The 23,148-nt window shown below is 38.0% G+C and overlaps 2 protein-coding genes and 1 long non-coding RNA gene across 3 annotated transcripts in view; 2 read left to right on the top strand and 1 right to left on the bottom strand.

Moving 5' to 3' along the window:
• Positions 1–161: 161 nt before the first annotated feature.
• On the top strand, positions 162–3,450 carry LOC135105860 (uncharacterized). Its single transcript, XR_010271031.1, has 2 exons — positions 162–1,903; positions 1,936–3,450. It is a non-coding gene; the product is annotated as an uncharacterized LOC135105860 (long non-coding RNA).
• Positions 2,210–14,107, bottom strand: LOC135105836 (dnaJ homolog subfamily C member 9-like). The gene is made up of 6 exons (XM_064014446.1): positions 13,903–14,107; positions 9,768–9,920; positions 9,234–9,347; positions 6,822–6,930; positions 6,515–6,617; positions 2,210–4,010 (listed from the first exon to the last, which is right to left on the bottom strand). Exons 1-6 carry the CDS (start codon positions 13,994–13,996, stop codon positions 3,810–3,812), a joined length of 774 nt encoding a protein of 257 aa, XP_063870516.1. The 5' UTR covers positions 13,997–14,107; the 3' UTR covers positions 2,210–3,809.
• A 4,313-nt stretch (positions 14,108–18,420) lies between these two features.
• The window catches only part of LOC135105801 (probable maleylacetoacetate isomerase 2), a 28,391-nt gene continuing 23,663 nt past the window's right edge, over positions 18,421–23,148 (top strand). The window contains exons 1-2 of the mRNA XM_064014340.1: positions 18,421–18,528; positions 22,977–23,028. Of these exons, the coding sequence (XP_063870410.1) occupies positions 18,514–18,528; positions 22,977–23,028 (67 nt within the window). The 5' untranslated portion in view covers positions 18,421–18,513. The remainder of the gene's footprint in view (positions 18,529–22,976; positions 23,029–23,148) is intronic.

The raw sequence follows: 23,148 nt of genomic DNA, 5'->3' as shown, positions 1-23,148 counted from the left end.
GTGAGCATCGCCAATTTCATGATGCATCTAGACTAGAAGATGTTGTACGGAAATTAAGGAATTCAAATATTTTTCAGTGCACTTCTATATTTTAAGAATAAATTCAAACACTAATCACCAAGGGCATATATCTCTTGGCTTTAGTAAGCTATATTACCTTAGAATTTGTGAGTGAAGAAAATGTATCTTACGTTTGGCAAGGAGGTGAGGCGCGACATCATGGCGTGTTTCAGATATATTACTAACTCATCTCAGTCAGCAGGATAATAACCTCGAGCTCCACCACTCAGATGCGAGATGTTATGCCGCAATATTCGATGCAGTTGTGTGAGTTATGACAAAGCAGCTTAGACGAGAGTTAGCGGGGAGCATAGTGTCTATTGAAAAGCTGGGAAGTGACACTAGCTGTGAAGGAAAAAACTTCTTTACTGGCATGATCACAATAAGCTCAACATAGTCTTCGTATGACTGGCCTTGTCTACTGCACGGTTTAAACTGTTCTTCGAGTTAACTTAAATCTGGTCAGCCGAGATTCTGAGGTGAGGGATGCAGGGGGCGCATGCTCCCCCGCCAGCTAGGGAGGTTCGGAGGCGACTCACCCGGCGTCGTTTCTATCCCTCACTCACTCACAATAAACATTTTACTGGCATGCCTCTTGCCACTTGCAATCTTTTGTCCTACTACTGCTCATCCATATGTCAAACAGATCAGAAACTGGCTCTGCTCTTGCTTTTGTCCTGTGGTGGATTTGAATCACTCCCGCCACATCGCCATGCTCCAGGGGTAAAAGGCTACGTAGGTGTGACTTCTGAATGCATATAAGATATTGCTCGATAAATAAAATCAACCATGTCTCACTTGTCTTTGTAGCGGCTCAAGACATCTTCCATCTCCGCCTGCCATTTCCATTTTTCTCGATACTCCAGAATTAAGACAATGAGACAAGAGTAGTGGTTCTTGCTACCATCTTACCACTGTTGTTACTAGTGGTACTGCTGCTACAGTGACGGGTTAAGGATGGGATAATGGCCAGGGAAGGGAGAAGTGACAAGTCTACCTAACCACTTGCGTGCGCTGTTGCTCTCCCTGGTTTTAATTGACACAATACTGTTCTCGTGTGACGGGTGACGCGCTTGTTTGGCTGTTGATATCAAGAAAAAAGTGGCAAGTTCATAAAAAGAGGAAAGTAGTGGAATGTCCGTCTCGCTCTGCAGATGTTACTATATAGCATGATGATGATGGTAATGAATATTATTATTATTATTACTACTACTACTACTACTACTACTACACAGCTACCAAACATCCACACAAACATGCAAAATTCAATATGTGCCGGGCCATCTTAGGTCGAGCATTGGTGGCTAACTATACAAAGTTGTAATTTTGCTACCTTTTAATACTCCGTCTCATGACACAATCGGAAAGCGACAGCCCATGGTGGGAATGAAAGGAAGGGGAACGGGCGGCTAATCTGTTTTGTGACATACAGCTGATAGAAGATATTATTAAGAGTCGAGAGTCAGCCGGCGTTCCAAGGCTGCTGCTGCCTGTTGCGTCTTTGAACAGAAACTTATCGCCGCGCTGCCCCTCCCACGGCCAGCTCTCTTGAATTATAGGAAAATGATACATCTCAAGGAATTAATTAACCCGTTCACTGCTGAACACTTTTTTTTTTCTATAACCAGTAACAAGGCATATTCATTTTGTACTAATCTTGAATAATGATGTATATAAAAGACAAAAATAAATTTTCTTCTTTTCTTCGTCTCCATACAAATTATTATTTTTTTTAACAGTACCCTGAATGTTAAGACAAGATAACCATATCAGTAAAAGAATTGATAAACTAATAACTATTTATTAACGATGTCGACTAAAAAATCTGATAACATGGATTCTGGTAAACTGTTGTACTTTACCTGTGCTAAGAAGTTAAACTTCAGACTCACAGAATCTTTACGGTATTCACTGGCGATCCACTGTTGAACTTCCCTAGAGTGCATGGAAAAGTGAGGACTGTTATCGGAGTAATGTGGCCGCTCGCTCGCACAGATAAATAATACCTCTATTCACTGTCCATATACCCGCACCTCAACACCACTCCCCCGTGAAGAATACTCGTGCTTCAACGTTTATACATTGGTACTTTTAACTAGATGGCAGCTGTATGAATTATTATTAAAACAAATGTAAATAAAAATTCGCATTAAAATATAATAATTTTATTGTTTTTTTTATAATTAAATTCTAAAAATACTATACCGTTAAGAATCTAATTCTTGGAATCAAATGACTATTGAAGATATATCCCATGCTGTGATTTGTACCCATCACTTTGAGATGGAAAAGGTCTTAGATTATTGAACTTTCAGTATTGGCCTCTATCTAGTATCTAGTAGTATCCAAGCATAGCAAGAATATAGTCTCCGAAAGATAAGTAGCTGAGACATTATACCTTGTCTCATTGTAGGAAGAAAAATAGTGAGGATTACCAGTCCTCTCACTTTATCGCTTTTAGGTATGCCCCAATTGTACGCATGCATTAATTATTCTACCATAAATGGAATTCAGATAGGGGATACAACTTTGGAGTTGTAGTGATTTGATTTGCAAATATTAATATGATTAAGCTGGTTGAAAATGCTATAATTGATCTACCCAGGAACTTTCAACTGCAATCTGCTGTCTGCTGAGTGACTAAGTTGACTCAGGCCTCTTTCTCAGTGTCCCAAGGATTCCATGTGGGTAAAGCCCCAACTGGTTTGAGGTCATAAGATAACCTTTAGTTTCAAAATGCCCATCACTGTTACAAGATAATTATGAGATTTTTTGGAGAATTACAAAGCAAATTCAACCATCTTCACTGGAAAAAAAAAAAAAAAAAATTCTCAAGCAGACTGGTACAAGAACTCAAGTGAAAAGGTGATCATGCTAAGTCCTATATATTTATCATGTTCGTTTAGTGAATGTGGTGTGTGGAATAGGGATGACTTAATCTGTTGTGACTGATATTTTATTGTATTTTCACTGAAGTAATTTTTTGGACATGAAATAGGTAGTACTCGGTAATCATTTGCAGATTTCACACTTTTGTCGGATGTCTTTCCTTTAACCCTACAAATGTCAAGGGATCACTGTACAGGCTTTTACAAACACATGTACACACACTCACACACATACACACACACTTTTCTTATTTTTCAGTTATGTAAGAGTAAAACTCTGCATAGTTAACCAAGGCAAGATTTACATTACAAAGGAAGAAGTTGTAAAATCCTAAATAAAAAAGTGCCTGGCCTGACTTAAGTGAGTTACATTAGTGGGAAGGAGAGAGAAAGAGAGAGAGAGAGAGAGAGAGAGAGAGAGAGAGAGAGAGAGAGAGAGAGAGAGAGAGAGAGAGAGAGAGAGAGAGAGAGAGAGAGAGAGAGAGAGAGAGAGAGAGAGAGAGAGAGAGAGAGAGAGAGAGAGAGAGAGAGAGAGAGAGAGAGAGAGAGAGAGAGATACAGTACCTAGACAGTTACCAATGTGATATTAAAGTTCAATGAAAGCTGGGATTTTTTTTAAAATCAGCTTTCCACAAAGGAGGAACACATAATTGGAAGTTGTGTGTGCCAAAAAAACATTCGCACAGGACAGGCTTGACTCAGTCTTCTAAAAAGATAATTAGGTGAGAACAATAATTATTAGGAATGAAAACACACACACATACACCAAAAATATAAAGCTTTTGAAAGTTTTATCACTTTACAAGAGAAAATTTGCTCACTTTACAGAGCACAGTCTGGCATATCATAGCCTGTAAAATTTCATTTCTTTCCTGACTTCTTGTTGCTCTTTTTACCTCCTGCTCCACCACCATATTTAGCTGCTAGGGAATCTAGGAAGGAATCCATTTCCCCTGCTCGCTTCTTATTTCGCTCAAGAATAAGAGCCTGCAAGCTGTCTGCTGTATCATTTAAGCCCAATTGCTTTTTCATCTCCTCTGCTTCTGCTTCTTCTGCCTTGGCCTGCAAAGAATACAGGAATATTGTTATGATGTTTTGATGTCAAACCTTGAATGTATATTCAAATTAAAGGCTTACATGGAAGCAGAAATTTTGCTTAGTTATATTGTGGAATTGTTTAAGTCCAGTCACCTATGGTTATATTCCTGGGCACTTCAATCCTAACCCAAAGTATTTTTTAGGGTTTATCTACACCCACAACTCATTTTATTAGCAGATGCATCACAAAATTCTTAACTTTATAATGGCAAGAGCACTTCTGAATTAAACCTAGAATTAAACAAGAACTGTTGGTGTTTGTGAATGCACATGGGCTTTGTATGAAGAAGGATGAAGAGGAGAGGAAAACATTAAGGCATTACATTGTGTTTACAGAATTTTGGAGTAAAAGTAAATATACTATTGCTGGAGGAACTACAGTTGGGATTAGAGTAGTCTGCAACTGGTATGTACAGTGTATCTGGGGGAGAAAATGGAGAAAGATAAGCTTATGATATGACCAAGAGTTGGTGACTGGAAACACTCTAAGAAGGATGAGTATAAATGTACTTGACTGAGACATTGTGGTAGAAGGGTTGTCTATTGATCAATGATGAGGTATGTGGTTGAAACCAGAAGAATCACTGAATTTTGGTCTAGACTCTGAACTGATATACTTGGTGTTATATGAGTTTCTGCAGATATTGCTAGAGGTGAAAGTACAGGTTATTCTAAGTGGAAAAATTAATGTTCAATGCACACATGCATTTTGAAGCCTTGTTTAGCCATGGTATAAAATTCAAGAGTGGCTAGGCAACAGATACAATGGCTGGGCTGGGTGGGTATTTAGGTCATACAAACACCATGTTCACATACTCCACATACTGTGTGTGGGATTGAGAGCATTTTTTCTGTGAAAATCATGCGTTACAATCTAAATGTATTCAGTCATCATCTTGGCATGAAACTGCTAGTGAATGGCTAGCAATCAGCTGATTTGCTTCTAGCCTTGCTCCTTGCTCCTCCCTGCCCGGGCAGACATGGTGTCATGTAACTTATTATTTTAATTGCCGTTAATTACAGTCATGCTATCATTGTGTAATGTTTATCAGTACATGACCTGTCTGTTAATACCTCTCGTCTCATAACAGGATACTGTAATGCCCCAAAACTTGTACAAATGATAACTGAATAACTCACAATTTCACCATTGGACATCCTGCATCAACACATTCTGCCAAGATATTGGCTGGCTGTTGTTGTCCGGCCACATTTGAATTTCTTATCACATTGAAACAAGGCCTCAAAATACATATGTGTATAGAACATTTTTCACCTAGTACTTTCACCTCCAGCAATATCCACAGAAACCCTAATACACCCTGTATCATGTCAAAACCAAAGAAACACAATGAAAGAGTGGAATGTGAAATACTCCTTGATGACAAAGAATGTTACAGGTCAAGGTTAAATGCCAATGAGGGAGAGACCAAAAAGAAAATCCAAACACTATAACTATTCATCACATGCATGATGCATGGGGCCTAGGACCCCCTTCATCCATGTGAGACCTTAGTCAGCCTAGGCTATGGCTGCATCAGCAGCAGGAAGACTTGTTGGCTGCTTTAACCTCTCCACCCCTTGCTCATGGGGTTCTAACATCTGATAACAGTGAAAAGACTACAGTCTGAGCAGGGCTCCAATGCACAACCACAGAAAAGCAGCAATGTATGCTTCCACTGTACCTGCCTGACACTAAAGTCTAGCAAGGAAAGCATTTCTAAACAAGAAATTTCACCAGCAAAATAACAGAACCAACACTAACTAAACTATCAGAACATCTAATGGCAGAGGCCAGTCACCAAATAAATAAGGAAAACTGACAAAACTACCACCTATGTCCTCATAAGTACTTCTAAGCACAGGGACAAGATTAGCAACATTCCAAAGAAAGAAAAAGAGCTCACTTGAAGATTCAATGACTTCACATAAATGCTGTATGCTGCATATAAGACATGCCTTGACTTTCATTTATTCCTATGAATAAATAAACTGCAGTACACATAATTCAAAGGGATCCATGCAAATGGTGTTACATTCACTAAGAGTTCCTATAAAAAATACACATTACTTGTCATAATAAATATAAACAAGGAGGGATCCATCACGAGATCATGGATGCCACCTAACTCCCTGTGACATCACATTAAGTGGACTATCAACTAATTCCAGTGCTCTCCAAGGAAATAATGTGAAATAATGTTGTCAATGTTGTCACAATGACTAAATGACGACTGAGACAGGGAGAGCATGGAGTTCACAAAGTTGTCAAAGTCAAGCATCTGTTACCCTTCATTACTTGTGAAATGAATGTGAATTAGCCACACACACTTAATCTCCACATCCAGTTCTTTTCTCTAAGCTATGTGAAGTCTTTTTCAACAATCAAAATTAGAATTATCTTAATTTACAATCATAAAGTAACACTTGCTCGGCTCAGACAGTTCAGGAAGGTTTCTGACACTTACTTTACGCTTCCTGCTCTCCTTCTTTTTCTTGCTCTCCTTGGTAAAGCTATCAAACTTTGGCACCTCATTCTCTTTTATCCAACCTTGTAATATCTTGGTAAATCTGAAAACCAAGAGTAATTAAATTTTCATCACATTCACTTATTTGACTCAAATGTATTCTGTGCAAGGGCTAAAGAAGATTATTGTTTTAAGCAGGCATTAAATAAAGGCAAAACAATGTACAATATGGCTACTATTATCTGACAGATTTGCTCCTTTAATCTAGATAGTATATCTAACTGAAAGGTGGTGTTGTAGCAGAGACCTTGGCTCATCATCAATAGTGCAACATAGAACATTTGTCATGATGTAGTCCATGCTTCCCTTCCCATCCAGATAGGCTTGCTTCAGATCATTCAACTCTTCCTCAGATTCTGCAAATGATGAAAAATTGGTCATCAGGTAATTAAAACTTTCTCTTAGCTGTGAGTGATTTATATGACCCTAAAAGATCTAAAGAAATAGCTTCTCTCTAATTTGTCAGTAAACTGTATAGCTAACTCTACAAGGTATGTGGGATTTCCTGTGTGTAGTCTGGTCACCAATTGCAGAGAGACAAATGGATGGAAAGTGACAGAACTATTTTTTACACATAATCTGAAGTCAAAACAATGTGGAGTTTTTTTGCCTAAATACTCCTAGGCTTGTGATGATTTACATATTGTTACATTGCTTATGGGGTCTGTTAAGGGTAGGTTCATAGTTGATTATGAACAGACAGGCTCCTCTGCTTCATAATTTAGTTTCCTTCACATCACACTTCTGCACCAACACACAAAAACACAAACACATAGACACACAGAACCACTTGGCTCACATCCAAGAAAGCCTGGGTTCAAGTATTGGGAGATGTGAGGCATATGGGCAAGCTTTTTAATGTGTAGTCCCTGTTCATCTAGCAGCAAGTACAGGATGTAAGCCAAGAGGTTACAACCTCACTGTTCTAGTGTGTGATCTGGTGTGAGTGGTCTTAGTCCTACAAAAGATCAGTCACTACAAGCACAGTGCTCTTTCTGTAGGAGAACAGCTAGATTAGCAGATGACCATGAATGAATAGTATTTGCAAGTGTGCACACAAACACACACACACACAACTGTATATGATCTCAATATCACCAACTAAAGTCAGTGTAGGCTATGCTTATTTAGAAGCTCAGCCCTCTACTTCCTCTCCCTTTTCAGTAGGATAGCTGAATGGTGCATTTATAATGCTTTTGTCACTCTCCTTTTTTTTTTCCATCTATCTATCCCTCTGACACTTCACTCCCTCAAGAAGCATCCTAAAATGGGGGGACGGCATTCCCATATTGCTTACTCATACACTTGGCCTCTACTAATATCTCTTTGACATATATATCTTTACCCTATCCTTCCATATTTCCCTTGGCCCTCCTTTCCTACTAGCACCTTCAACTTCACTCACACACACACTTTCTTTACAAACTCTTTGGTCTTTATCCACTCAATACTACCAATGTATTCCTTTTCACTCATTTCACCATTCCCCAAAATTTACACCACTTCCACTCTCACACACACTTTCATTGTTATCACCCTGTTGTCTTGTTACTCCACATGAATTCACTTGCGCAGCAAGCACTCTTGATTGTTATTCCACATTCCACATTCAGGTCTCTGATCCATACATCATTCTTTGACCTTCTCTTTACATCCATAAACACATTTCTCCCTTTCATGACTCCCGCCAGAGATAAGAGAGCATGTGCCATGCCTACCTTTTATAAGCCTCTTTTCAATCACATAATTAATTATTTTTTTAACTATCAATACAAAAATGAAAACAAAAACACTACTACTACTACTACTACTACTACTACTATCAAGTTATCAATTCCTCAGAATGAAGAAACAAATAACATAAATCATTTAAGCAAGTGCATCACTATGACTGTCGGGTCAAGCAAGGTCTCCAGTGGTGTGTGCTGCCAATCATACTAAGGTGTTTATGTAAATAATTTGTTCTTTGTTTCCACAATTTTTTTTCAGATCAGTTAATACTTTGATATTATGAATATTTTTAAGCCTGCCATATACATTCAGTTTTTACTGACACTGACTAAACTAACTGACTTAAAGGTTGCAGTGTGTGTACACAAAATATTCAGTTCTCTACTTCAATTTAGCTTCAGCTGGCACCCAAATATTATCATGGCAACACCACTCCCTCCTCACTGCCTGGAGACTGTACTTCAAAGCATAGCTGTGGTGCTGATAAAGCTTCAAACCACATGGTGCCTGAAATGGCTGCAAAACATAGGCTGCTGCTTTCTTGTTTCTGTCCAAATGTTCATTACTCATGTATGGCAGGCTTTATATTGACATTACTCAAAATCATCTTACGGAAAGCACAGTCAATAATGTGAATGGATTAATGTAAAAGAAAAGGGGTGTGGAGAGTGGCAAGAGCATGACAAGAGCTCCAATCAGCTGCCCCACTGAGAAGGAGGAAGAAGTACGGGCACAACTATTAAGTCAGCCTTGCCTGTGGTGACTATGTCATACCATCTTTGACTCTGCATTTAGTGTTGTAGTCGAAACTACATTGTTCCAATTTTGATTCCTGAAATCCACAGCTGAAATTAATTTACCTCTCTTTTACAATAAGTAATGTCATGCAGGAAGGATGATTGGGAAGATTAAGACAATATTTTCTTACCTTTATATTCACGTTCAAAGTTTTTGATGCTCTCTATAGTTATTTTCTTGAAAAGGAGCCTCCAATACTGATTCCAGTCTTTATCTTCAGGAGTGTTCTCCTCATCCACCTCTCCTGTATGGGAATAACATAATTCTCTCTTCAAGGAAACAAAGAAAAATCACTCAATTTCAGATTGAGAACTTTCAGATATTGACTGCTGACTATGTGTGTGTGTGTGTGTGTGTGTGTGTGTGTGTGTGTGTGTGTGTGTGTGTGTGTGTGTGTGTGTGTGTGTGTGTGTGTGTGTGTGTGTGTGTGTGTGTGTGTGTATGGGCAATATTGAATATGTAAGACAAAATCATTGATTCCAAGAATAAGCTGTAAAAAAAAAAAAAAAAAGTTGAGTTATGTGAACTTTATTTTTCATAAAGTATTACTATAATTTATACACATTTCATTTATTATATTCAAGTTTGCAATAGTCAAATATGTATTAACAGATGAGGGTTGAAAAGTGTCTCAACAATGTTCAGCAGATATGCAGAACAGTACCTGTCTCATCATACACGGCCCGCTTCTCTGGATCAGAGAGAATGCAGTAAACCTTCCCCAGAATCTGGAACTTGCGTGTGGCTTCCTGCTTCTCCCCCTCATCCACTCTATCTGGATGGACCTTCAGGGACACTTTGTGGTAGGCCTTCTTTACTGTGGGAGAAGAGATGTATAAGTGTTTATGTATCTTATTTGCTTGTTCCTTGTCATGTCAGTATATTGAATGTTAAGTACTATATTGGTAGTATATATATGTACATATATTCAATAAATTTAACAGTTAATATTGAAGTCAATAATTTTATCACTTACCTAAGAAGCCACAAGAACATAAGAAAGATAGAAGCAGAAAGAGAAGCAGAAGACAGCAAGACAAAGAGATATAGCAAGCTGATGGACAAGAGGAAAGAGAAAATTACAGAAATCAACTCCCATACTCGGAAGTTAACAAGTGACTTAGAGATGCCAGAACCAAAGATCATCAGCAGATATAGTAGAGACCAACAATAACACAGCCCAGAAGATTATCATGACTAATAGATCCCAGAAGAGAGAGATCCAGGTGGCTATCAGAAAAGCAATAGATTATGCGAGTCATATGGAAATGGGTCATACATAAGGATAATGAGAAAATAAACCATAATGTTAATGATAACCATCCTGGAGAAAAAACTTGCACAAAAAATAAGAATATGAGGGACATATGGGCATTAAGAAAGTTAGAGGGAGTAACTCGATCTCAGACAGAAGCTCAGGATCTAAAAGGGCCACACTAGGGTTAAGCCCCGTACACATTATGTATCATGATGCGCATCGTGTTGAATGGATGTGTTGAAAAAGTCGTTTTTCAACACGAAAGCGCATCACCAAAGTGTTGCTGGGTCGGCTCGATTTTCAAATTGCAGCTCAGTGATGCATGACCAGTCAGAGCGACAGGACGTCCAGTCACGCTCCGCTCCAGCGCCGATGGCTCTCCAATCTCCACCACCCGCCATACCCTTTGAGTGGACAAGGGCCAACACCCAACATTTCATTGAATTGCTCAAGGAACATCCATCTGTTTGGAACATCAAGTCCAAGCAGTATAAAATGAGAAGCGTCAGAAGTGCAAGCTTGGAAACAATAAAAGAAAGCGTAGTGTAGCCTCCAGACGAGCTCCTGGTGATATGCTGTCCCGAAAGCTGGTGTCCTGCTTACAAATGTAGGGTTCAATTTTTGTCAGCAATTTATAGAAAGCAGGGATTGGCATTCTTGTGTAATTTTCGAAGTCTGTTGGATTTTCGACCTGTAGCTCCATAAATATTTGATTGAAGCTTCCCTTCAGATGTCGCCGAGAAAGCCATTGCTTACACCACAAGGCTCTACGTTTCTTCCTCCTCAAAAGTTTCTTTTTTGCTGCACACAGAGCAACTACACTCCATAGTAGAGTCTCCTGGCAGATTCCATCATCGGCGCACATCCTCCCCACATGAAAGTTGAACTGTCACTGAGCAGCTGGCGCGCGAGAAGTTGCCGAGAACAATGTGAGCAGTGATGCAGTACAGTTTGGCCGCTAGTAATTTTTTTCAACACCACTACTGCATCACGTGGCTGATACATGATGCATAATGTGTACCAGGCTTTAGACAAGTGGGGATGGCTCAGTTCACCAGTTTACTGATTGCAAATGGAGCTTAAAAGTTTGCAGGGCAGTCTGTTGCAGCTCTTGTTGGTAATACTACGTAGATAATAGGATTTTAAGCATGTTTATTATTATGGTGCTTGTTGTATTCTTATGTTATATCATATGTTGAGATGGAAATGTGATGTAATGATTATTCACTTGTTTCATGTTACTGAATGTCACTATGATGCTGAAAACTTGATGCATATTGATAACTGTTTTAATCTCAAGAGAATATTGAAGTTTATTTTATTTTTCATTTAATTAATGTATGAGTTGTGTAGTATTACATATACTGAGAAAAGTTGATATACTTAATTTTAGTGAAGTAAAGTTAGAATTTCATGAGTGTATGATGTTAATCCCATCTGATTATTTGACATAAGTAGCGATGCAACATTGTAAACAGAAAAATTATTCAACTGCATATCTTATAAGCCCCTAACACCAAAGGGATGCTATAAAAGCTAAAACATCACAAGTGAAAAAAAGGAAGAAATTGGAAGAATTCTCTTAATATTTATGTTTGTACAGCAGGAAAGAGCAGTGACACCTTGCAGAGGCTGGGCTGGATCATGCTTGAGTGAAAATATTGTATCAAATTCATGTAAATAAAATTCCTGTAAACTGAGTGTTGCCTGTACACAAGTCTCACTACTGCAATTCTTATCTATCTCATTGCCTATGTTAGGTTAAGCTAGGTTAATTTAGGTCAACTATTGTGAGACAGGTGTTTTCCTTAATATTTACCAGTTAATATTAAATAGTAGGAATGTCCTTTCTCCATCCCTACCAGGTCCCCCAAACTAGTTGTGCACTGGGAAAGGATATATATATATATATATATATATATATATATATATATATATATATATATATATATATATATATATATATATATATATATATATATATATAAACTATCAGATAAAAAGCACAAAATTTATCTCATATAACAATCTCCAACACGAAGGGTTTGTAATAGAACTACAACCCAATGAAGACATTGTACAATATTTTGTGCTGGAAGATACAATTTTGACAACCAGAATGAGACAAATGTAGTTACAAAATATTGCTATCAAACTAATATGACCAAACACTTTTAAGACACTTTTCCAATTTTGAATAATCCTTTTGCCTTTGATCTTTAGGGACTGGAATCTCAGTACTTTTTTTTCTTTTTGCAGTTCTTGGCCAGATCCCCTCCTACATAAAACAAAGGAAAAGAGAGACAAGAGAGAAAAAACGAAAAAAAGCTATGATGGAAAAGCAATATGCTTACAGCCTCTACTTCCATCACAGTGCCAAACAGCTATGCCTGACGATGGGCTGTGTAAAATAGGGTTAATATTAAGAAAAAACACCCATCTCATAATACCAAACCTACCACAACCAAGCTAATGATACTTTAAGGATCTGCTGCAATTAAATGGATGTATTTCTCAATAAAAAGCTGCTTATATCTTAAGGATACTTCCTCCACAAACAGTAGTTATTTGGTGGTTAACATGCATTGGTACAGTTATTCTAGTTTTCTTTTTTGTAAGTTTCATTTCCTGCTGTAGTATAATTCCTGAATATCTTCCAGCAGAATAACAGGACAGGTTAGGTTAGGTTAGAGGATGTATTCTTAAGAACTACCATACCTGAAATAGAGGGGGATTATGAAAGTAGCCTTACCCTAATTTCTAGACAGTGACGGTTTAATTCTCAGCAAAATATTCGCCTGATTCACTCACCTGGTTGGCTACCCTGGTACTCTGGCCAGTCAAGGAAGTAGAGTACTACTGTCTGTGAAATACTATGGTAGCTCAAGTTTGCAGGTATGCCAGTCCAATGGAAGCAGTGTTAGTTTAGGATTTGGTGGAATGAAGGACTGAGTTGTGTACCTTGTGGAAAACAAACATACATAAGCAGGTTGTATTAATGTCTTGTTAGTATACAGATTGATTAAAAATGTATATACTTTTTTTTTCAAACTGTCATCTATTCAACGAAGGATCAGCACTGAAATTAGTGAACTCAATAAATCTAAACCCAAGCTAATCTAACCCTCACACGAAGCGGATAACATTGCAATAACATTAATTTTCATCTGAGGGCTATGTTAAGTTAGGTTTGGATTCACTTAATTCATGATATTCAGTGTTAATGCCTTCACTGTGCAGATCGTGATTTAAAAAAAAAAAATCATATTTTATCCAGAAATTAATAGTCACTGTCTGCAGATTAGCAGGATAAGGTTACCTCCATAATACCTGAGCAACTATGTTAAGTAATAGTACCTAAACTATAAATTGTTCCTTCATTTAATGCCTACATCTCCTTACGCCTTGCACATATTACATTTGAATCAGAAGAGTATGAACACGCTTAAATTATTTCAATGTCGTCCTAGTGTAGTGCTGCCGCCCATGCCACCGTCAGCTGGGTGCAAGAGACAGCAGCTGTCACGCCTTACTCCCTCACCCTCGTTCTCGCTGGCCTTGTTCTGGACCTGCAGCACCTCATACAAGTTCTGCGTTCCAAAGCATTCTTTGCACCCTTCAAGGAGGCCTGACATGGTGCACTAAGTCTTGTATTGCTTCTGTTTCACAATAATAGTACACACACTACACAGGCCATCAGCTGATTGATTCTGGCGGGAAGTCTCTCCACCACTCAAACAAGTGAATCACGCCAGCCGCACCTGTAGTACCAAGCTTCGAATTTTTACCTTATTACGGGTACTTCTCAAGGAAAAGGAGTCATGCTCACATTTGTAACTTATTTTCCTGTTTTTCCTTTTCCCCTTCAATTTTCGTATGATTCCCCAACTATGTTCTATTACCCTATTTTTTTTTTATTTATCTTTTTTTTTCTTCGCGGGATACATTTCCTCATTACTCATATTATGTATGCTATATTCTACCTTATTTTTTCATCTTTCATCTGTTCACTTCCCATCATTATTTATTTATTTATTTATTTATTTATTTATTTTCGTTTCTTTCTTTCCCTGGCCTTCTGTCCAAGTCCACAATCCCCTCACTGGCAACATCCCTGTTCCTGCAGATAGATAAGACACATTATCATCACCATCAGTAAATATTCACTGAATGTTCCCACTCCACATTCCCCCAGCAACATCAGCAGCCATCTTCATCCCGGTGGTCACCACCTCCACCTGCAGGACATGAAGGGTCCCACTGGAGATGAACATGGTGAGAACGGAACCGTACGCCATCCAGCAGTCCCTGCCACACCTCAGCACTTTCCATTCCAGATGCAAGGCAGTGGTCTATATTGACTCCCTTTCATCCCTCCATCTTCTTCTCTCCCGCCACCCAACGACATCGACGACCCCTGTCTTCTGCACACAGCAAACCCTCCACCTTGCCACCCAGGGGTGAGAGATAACTCTTCAGTGGGTTCCCTCCCTGAACATCACAGCACTCACCCTGCCCACCCTCCTGGCAGCCTCAGGCGTCCACCTCCTCACGGCAACCTGCTGCCCTCCAGCTCACCTGTGTCTTCCTGAGGAAGACCAGCCAGGTGCCATGCCTGTGATATCCTCACAGGACTTCCCCAGGGTTCATAAGGACCACTAGATCTTTGCAGTCCTAACAGCAACAACAGCAGCAAGAACAAGGAGGGAGCAAGAAATGCTGGCACTGTTTGGGTTTTCCTACTAGTCTAGATCTGTTGGTTTTTGCTCCATTTTTTTTTTTTTTTTAGAAAGGGCGCCAGCCAAGGTGAGTTACGGGTCCCTGAACAGAGTCAAAAGCAGAAGCCAAAAATTAAAGGATAAGTGTCTTGAAACCTCCCTCTTGAAATTCAAGAGTTCATGTCAAAGGAAGGTGAAAATACAGAAACAGGAAGGGATTTCCAGAGATTACCAGAGAAAGGGATGACTGAATGAGAATACTGGTTAACTCTTGTATTAGAGAAAAAAAAATTGTGTAATAAGGCTGTGGGAGGAGGGGAGGCATGCAGTTAGCAAGATCAGAAGAGCAGTTAGCATGAAAACAGCAGTAAAAGACAGCAAGAGATGCAACATTGCAGCAATGAGAGAGAGGCTGAAGACAGTTACTTAGACGAAAGGAGATAAAAAAAACTTTGGATTTCACCCTGTCTAAAAGAGCAGTATGAGTGGAACCTCCCCCTACTATGTGTGAAGCATACTCCATAAATGGACAAAAAAGACCCCTGTACAGAGTTAGCGGCTGGAGGGTAAGAAAAACTGGCAGAGATGGTTCAGAACACCTAACTTCATAGAAGCTGTTTTAGCTAGGAATGAGATGTGAAGTTTCCAGTTTAGATTATAAGTAAAGGAAAGACCGAGGATGTTCAGTGTAGAAGAGGGGGGAAAGTTGAGTGTCACTGAAGAAGAGGGTATAGTTATTTGGGAGGTTGTGTGGAGTTGGTAGATGGAGGAATTGAGTTTTTGAGGCACTGAACAATACCAAGTTTGCTCTGCTCCAGTCAGAAATTTTAGAGAGATCAGAAGTCAGGCGTTTTGTGGCTTCCCTTCTTGAACTGATTACAACCTGAAGAGTTGGATGTCTACGAAAAGACATGGGAAAGTATAGGGTGATATACTGATATCAACAGCGCAGAAATGGAGAGGACAAGAAGTTTGGTTTAGAATATCATTGATGAATAAGAGGAAGAGTGGGTGACAGGATAGAACCCTGAGGAACACCACTGTTAATAGATTTAGGAGAAGAACAGTGACCATCTACCACAATAGCAATAGAATGATCAGAAAGGAAACTTGAGATGAAGTTACAAAGAGGATTGAGGATAGAGGATGACCAAGACTCGGTAAGGAAAACCAGAAAATCACCAATAAAGGGGCCTCAATGGAACCCATACTGGCGATCAGATAGAAAAAAGACTGTGAAGTGATAGATGATTAAGAATCTCCCAGTTGAAGATATAAAAAAAAAAATCCCTTAGAGAGGCAGGAAATTAAATTAATAGGACATTAGTTTGAAGGATTAGATCGGTCACCCTTTTTAGGAACAAACTGAATACAGGCAAACTTCCAGCAAGAAGGAAGGTAGATGTTGATAGACAGAGTTGGAAGTGTTTGACTAGGTGAGGTTCAAGCACAGAGGCACAATTTCGGAGAACAATAAATAAGAAGGATCCCATCAGGTTCATAAGCCTTCTGAGGCCAGTGAGGGCATGGAAAACATCACTGCGAAGGATCTTAATGGGTAGCATGAAGTAGTCAGAGGATGGAGGAGAGGGAGGAACAAACCCTGAGTCATCCAAGGTAGAAATTTTAGCAAAAGTTTGAGCAAAGATCTCAGCTTTAGAAATAGATGAGATAGCAGTGGTGCCATCAGGTTGAAATAAAGGAGGGAAAGATGAAGTAAAGTTATTGGAGATGTTTTTGGCTAGGTGCCAGAAATCACAAGGGAAGTTAGATCTTGAAAGATTTTGACACGTATTAATGAAGGAATTTTTGACTAGTTGGAGAACAGATTTGGCATGATTCTGGGCAGAAATATAAAGTGCATGAGATTCAGATGATGGGTGACTCAAGTACATTTTGTGGGCCACCCTTCTATCATGTATAGCACAAGAACAGGCTGTGTTAAAACAAGCTCAGGAAGGTTTATGACGAAAGAAAGGGTGAAGAATGTATGCCTTCGTGGCAGACGCTATCACCTATGTTATGCACTCAACACATGGAGACAGGTCTCTGACACAGAAACAGTAGTCATTCCATGGAAAATCAGCATAATACCTCCTCAGGTCCCCGTAATTAGCAAAGGCAAAATGCCAGAGGCATCTCTACTTTGGGGTTACTGACCATCTCGAAGATGGTCAGTTACTCAAGTAGGATGTTACTCGTACATCAGTTGCTCTAGGTCGTGGACAGCAATGTTAAAGCCTAGTTCATCAGGATGGTAGTGAACATTGAAATCTCCAAGAATGGAGATCCGCAAAAGGGAAGAGAGTCAGGATGTGCTCCACTTTGGAATTTAAATAATCAAAGAATTTTTTTATATATAGTTAGAGGAGTTAGGTGAGAGGTATAGATCACAGATAAATCTTGTTTGAGACTCTGCAGTCGTAGCCAGATGGTGGAAAATTCGGAAGATTCAAGAATGTGAGCAGGAGAGCAGGTTAACTCGTTGCGCACATAGACACAACATTCAGCTTTGGATTGAAAATGAGAGTAGAGAAAGCATGAGGGAACAGAAAAGGGGCTACTGTCAGTTGCCTCAGATGCCTGTGTTTCAGTTAGGAAAAGAAGAGGAGGTTTGATAGAGGAGAGGTGGTGTTCTACAGATTGAAAATTAGATCCAAGGCCGTGAATGTTGCAGAAGTTAATGAAGAAAAAGTTGAGGGGGCGGGGATGTCAAGACACTTTGGGTCGATACCAGAAGAGCAGTCCCACCTGGGGTCATTTGTAGTTCCCTCCCAGATGGGAACTCCGAGGATGATGTAGTAGTCGGCATATTGATTTTTTTTTTTTTTTGAGTGAAGGGTGCGTGTAATTAGGTACATGTAGTGTTGTGTGAAGGAAGAGAGTTGTCTTTAGAGGGCAGGCTGTGACTACTCCCTTGTGATGAGAGACACAAAGGGAAACGTTCAGTGAAGTCACAGCTGGGTTACTGAAAAGTTCACAATACTCCCTGATCCAGTACTTCATATCTCACAGGGAGTAATTATAGTTTCGGCAGGTGTCTTCTGATAAATAAATAAATAAATAAATAAATAAGTAAATAAATAAATAAATAAATAAATAAATAAATAAATAAATGAATATATATATATATATATATATATATATATATATATATATATATATATATATATATATATATATATATATATATATATATATATATATATATATATATATATATATATATATATATATATATATATATATATATATATATATATATATATATATATATATGAAAAAGAAAATTTAATTCTGTCCTTTCCCCAACCCTTCCCCTTTCAACGTTCGACAATCTCCGTGGACCGTAAGAAAGCAGGGCGCCGGGACTCAGACCAAGATCCATTCAATGCAAGATCAGTGGTTCTAGGGTAGATACGACATTTGCCGCTATGACGACGCCAAAGGTGAGTTGTTCTTGTAAGGCTATAGGCAAAGTTCACAGTTTATTTGTTATGGAAATCCGTTTAGGTGTATGAAGTGTTGGAGTGACATTCCATGAGAGAATAACTGAAAGCCTCGTTCTTTTCTGAAAATTACTAGTACTTTGAGGTGACGGTGAAGCCTAACGAGTCACCTGTTGATTGCCTCGTCCTTGAAATTTAGCGGAGTACCTTGGCAGCGCGTATGCAGCAAATATATACCTTATAATGTGCCCGGCAAATATTCTGGATGGGCCTTTTTTTTAAAGTCTTAAACCAGTTGTTACGTGCTACCACATTCAGTAAAATTCGTATAGTTCTTGTTTCTAAATCAAAACGGCCATAACTCAGCGTGAACAAGGAAATAATTGAAAGACGTGATATCGGTTTCTGGTACATTTTTATTCGTTTTGAATGTACAATTATTTTATCTTTATTTATTTGTACTTTCAGTAAGTAATGGAGTTCATTGTTAAAAAATAAACCTTCATGTATTTTAATGTGTTAAGAATGATGTTAGCATTGAGGCTCTAGAATATATAATTTTGCCCTCCATTCCACCTCCACAACAAACTTATGGACCTAACAGGAATGCCACTTGGAGGCAGTCCAATGAGGGAGGTGTTATAGTCCCCAGAAATAAGTGGTAATAACATTAGTTAGGCAACTTTTGTTATTTATTTTCATGTCCATAATTGTTATATGGTCAAGACAAGCATGACAGTTTGACTTGTATAGTTGTTTGTAGTGATAGAATGAATATCAACTCTCCTAATTTATAAATGCAAATGGGAATGTGAGTTTATTGTGTTAAAATTTGTGAATGAAAACTGTGAATGTTTCAGTCGTTTTTCACACTTGAAGGAAAGTTAATTATTTTTATATTATACCAAATAATACCAAGTCACATATATAGGAACACAAAAGAAAAATAAATAAATGAATTAAGAAATATATAAAAGTGAAGACAACCAAACCAGGATTAATGTTTATTTCATAGGTGGCGAGAAAATTAAGTTAAATTTCCGTTGTTTACTGAATCTAACTTAACTGAGGAATTACTAACCATATATTTTTTGGAGTGAGACAAATAGTAAAGTCCAGTTCATGATAATGTCATTACTCTCCTCTAGCTTATGATAAGTGCATGTGGCCTTTGTGGTAAGGGAATCAGAGCAAGAGGGTATAGTTTAAAGACTGGGTCAAATATGCACTTCACCTCCATGACAATAATTTTTAGGCCCTGTCCTGTAATTATCTCTCTCTCTCTCTCTCTCTCTCTCTCTCTCTCTCTCTCTCTCTCTCTCTCTCTCTCTCTCTCTCTCTCTCTCTCTCAAAATATGAGAATTCAGTGTGATTACTCTGCCATTTGACACCACAAGTTGGTTCACTTAGAATGTGTTTCAGAAGATTGACAGAGGGCAGCACAATAGGTAGAGCTCTGTTTGGTAAATACAGAGCAAGATGGCAGGGGTAAGGTACACTTAGGCACAGTAGTGTTTTCTCCTTCATTATGAAAGAAGGATTTCTAATGGTAATGACAATTATGACACTTTGTGATAGGTTTCAGAATGCAAAACAACCAAACCAACCAAAAGTAGGATAAAGGGAAAAAAAGTACCTACATTGGGAAAATCTAAGGAGGAAAGGGTAAATTTTTAGATTTACACCATAATTCCCACTATTCTCCTAACCTAGCTGGGGGGCTGCACCATCCTAGCCCCCTCTCCAGGGCTACTAATCTAACCTAGCCAAGGGCTTACACCTTCCTTGACCCCTCTCAGGAATACTAATTTAACCTATCCTACAGGATTGGGTCTAGGGTTTTTTTTGGGGGGGTAAGTGCCCATGTCTGTTTTGGAATTTATAGATTTTCCACAGAAACTCATAGAAATAAAGTTAATTAGAATTCAATAAGGTATGCAATAATCACAACCACTTTTTTTGGAAAAGAAAATATAATAATCAAAACCTAGCTAGAAGGGGAGAACTTTGCCCATGAGAACATTAGCTTAACTGGACATAACTCAACCTTCCAACCTGATCTAGTTGGACACTTCACCAACATCAAATGAAACTTAACTCTAACCCATCTGGGTTCCCAAGGAATAACATTATGAAATACTGCAGCTACTTATGCAAATATATTGTACTAGCTTTTGGAGGCAACAAAATGAAAACTCCTGATCCCCTTGGTTCAGTGTGAAGCATGCTAAGTATCAAATCTTGGCAAGGTATCAAAAAGCTGAAAATCCCTTGAAAGATCACAGATGTGGATTATGCCAAACCAGTAACAGGTATGGGGTCATGCATTGCCTTCAACCAGTTGTGCATGTTTCTTACCATGATGTCAACAGCTCTGCCATTAATATCACATATCTTTGTGGTTGTATGTTTGGGCGGGGACAGTCTGTTGTCTCCCATAGCGGCCATTAAATGTTTTATTAAAGTACAATGTAATGTTTGGGATCAGCTTATAATGTTTAGGGATAACAAATTATGAGGTATAAATGATTTTACTGTACTAGTCATATTGAACCTTTTAGAAAAAAAATGTAATTAAATAAAACATACTGATTATGATTAGCATATGCTACTTTAAAAATAATTTTTTAATACCCATTGATAAACAATTTGATAATGATTGCTTTATATATATATATATATATATATATATATATATATATATATATATATATATATATATATATATATATATATATATATATATATATATATTTTTTATTTATTTATTTATTTATTTTTTTTATGTAGGAAGGACACTGGCCAAGGGCAACAAAAATCCAATAAAAAAAAAATATGCCCGCTGAAATGCCAGTCCCATAAAAGGGTCTAAGCAGTAGTCAAAAATTGATGAATAAGTGTCTTGAAACCTCCTTCTTGAAGGAATTCAAGTCATAGAAAGGTGGAAATACAGAACCATTTAGTCTGGCCCTTCACTGGCGACCTTGCTAGCATGGAGAGAGAGAGAGAGAGAGAGAGAGAGAGAGAGAGAGAGAGAGAGAGAGAGAGAGAGAGAGAGAGAGAGAGAGAGAGAGAGAGAGAGAGGAGCACAAACGCCAGATGCATAATGATTGTGGGTGGTCGAGGTATAACACCTCATTGCACAAACCGCTCTCAGCAACAAATCCAACCCACTGTCCAACAAAGTATTATATTCTCCAGCCGAGTAGTGTCGTTTATAGCCTCCTGGATGGCAGTTCTCTACTGGGACTGAGGAGGGAGTAAAGTTTCACTACACAGTGGCGTACATAAAGTTCTCTTTTTTTTTTACACTGGAACCTTGGTTACTGGACATCTCCCTTTTCAAACAACTTGGTTTTTAAAAAAAAATTCTAACTCATAACTGCTTTGGTTGCTGTACTATAATTTGGTTTTCAAACAAAGTTATTTGATTTCAAATACTACAAGACATGGTAAAAGCTGTTATTTATTACTAATTTGTAGTTTGTATAAATATTTCCTTTGTTTTTATATATTTGGAGAGAGACAGGGTAAGACAGTAATTCAATCTTTGAAACAAGTTAAATGGGATCCCGTTGAAGAACCTCGTAAACAAACAGGGTTCAGCACTCAGGAGTATTCCTAAGCCACAATGCCATCACTACTTCACAACTGCACAACTGCATTTTCCCAGTAGCTTTTCCCAGCAGCAAGATGTCTAAATGTTATGATCACCTTAATTTTGATGGTGAGGGGGTTGCTGCTCTTTATGTCACTCTGTAAGGCTTTCCTCACTTGATCAGTGACAAAGAGAATGCTTGCATGATCTAAACAATATCTTTTGATGAGTTCTGTGTTACCAAGTTCATTCAATACATCCTTTCTGGATAAAAAAAATTCTAAGCTGGAGATGTTGAGCGGCCATCTTAGCAATGAGTGTGTCAGTCATTACCAGGTAAGACATGGTGGACGAGTGTCTGAGAACGGATTAATTTATTTTACATTGATTCCTATGGGGAAAATAGTTTTGGTTTTTGAATATTTCAAATTTTGAATGGCATTCAGGAACGAATATATATATATATATATATATATATATATATATATATATATATATATATATATATATATATATATATATATATATATATATATATATATATATATATATATATATATATATAATTAAAAAGTTTTGAAATTTAAAATGTATTTTCTGATGTTTATGTCCCTTAGCTCCCTCTAGTCATTATTTAATATCAATGAATATACTATTTGTTATGTAATGTTGATTGAACACAAGTAAAGATGTGTGCTGAACCTTTAGGAAGGGAAAGTGATATTTTGTTTACTTTTTGATAGCAACAATCCTCTATTCAAATACTGGATTATTTTGTGAAAATGCTAGTTCTGTAATGATCTATATTTTGCAGATTACTTACCTTAATATTTCTTTTCTCTCCTTGCAGCCTATTTTGTATTCCTACTTCCGCAGCTCCTGCTCCTGGCGGGTCAGAATAGGTGAGTACTTATTTCGAGTCTGAATGTTATGACATCTTTCCTAACTTTACAATAAACTTGTGTGAAAATACAGATATTATTAATGTGTGATTTTTGTGCTCTGCTAATACAAATAAACAA

The sequence above is a fragment of the Scylla paramamosain genome, chromosome 1, assembly GCF_035594125.1.
Source record: "Scylla paramamosain isolate STU-SP2022 chromosome 1, ASM3559412v1, whole genome shotgun sequence".
Lineage (NCBI taxonomy): Eukaryota > Metazoa > Arthropoda > Malacostraca > Decapoda > Portunidae > Scylla > Scylla paramamosain.
Note: the sequence above shows the minus strand (reverse complement) of the source record. Positions and strands in the feature narration are given on the sequence as shown.

Coding starts and splice junctions, on each gene's coding strand:
- LOC135105836 (XM_064014446.1), bottom strand. CDS start 13,996: ATGTCAGGCCTCCTTGAAGGGTGCAAAGAATGCTTTGGAACGCAGAAC. Junction 9,921..13,902: donor CAAGGCCAGCGAGAACGAGG/GTGAGGGAGTAA, acceptor CTTCTCCCACAG/TAAAGAAGGCCTACCACAAA. Junction 4,011..6,514: donor AGGAGAGCAGGAAGCGTAAA/GTAAGTGTCAGA, acceptor TATTCTTTGCAG/GCCAAGGCAGAAGAAGCAGA.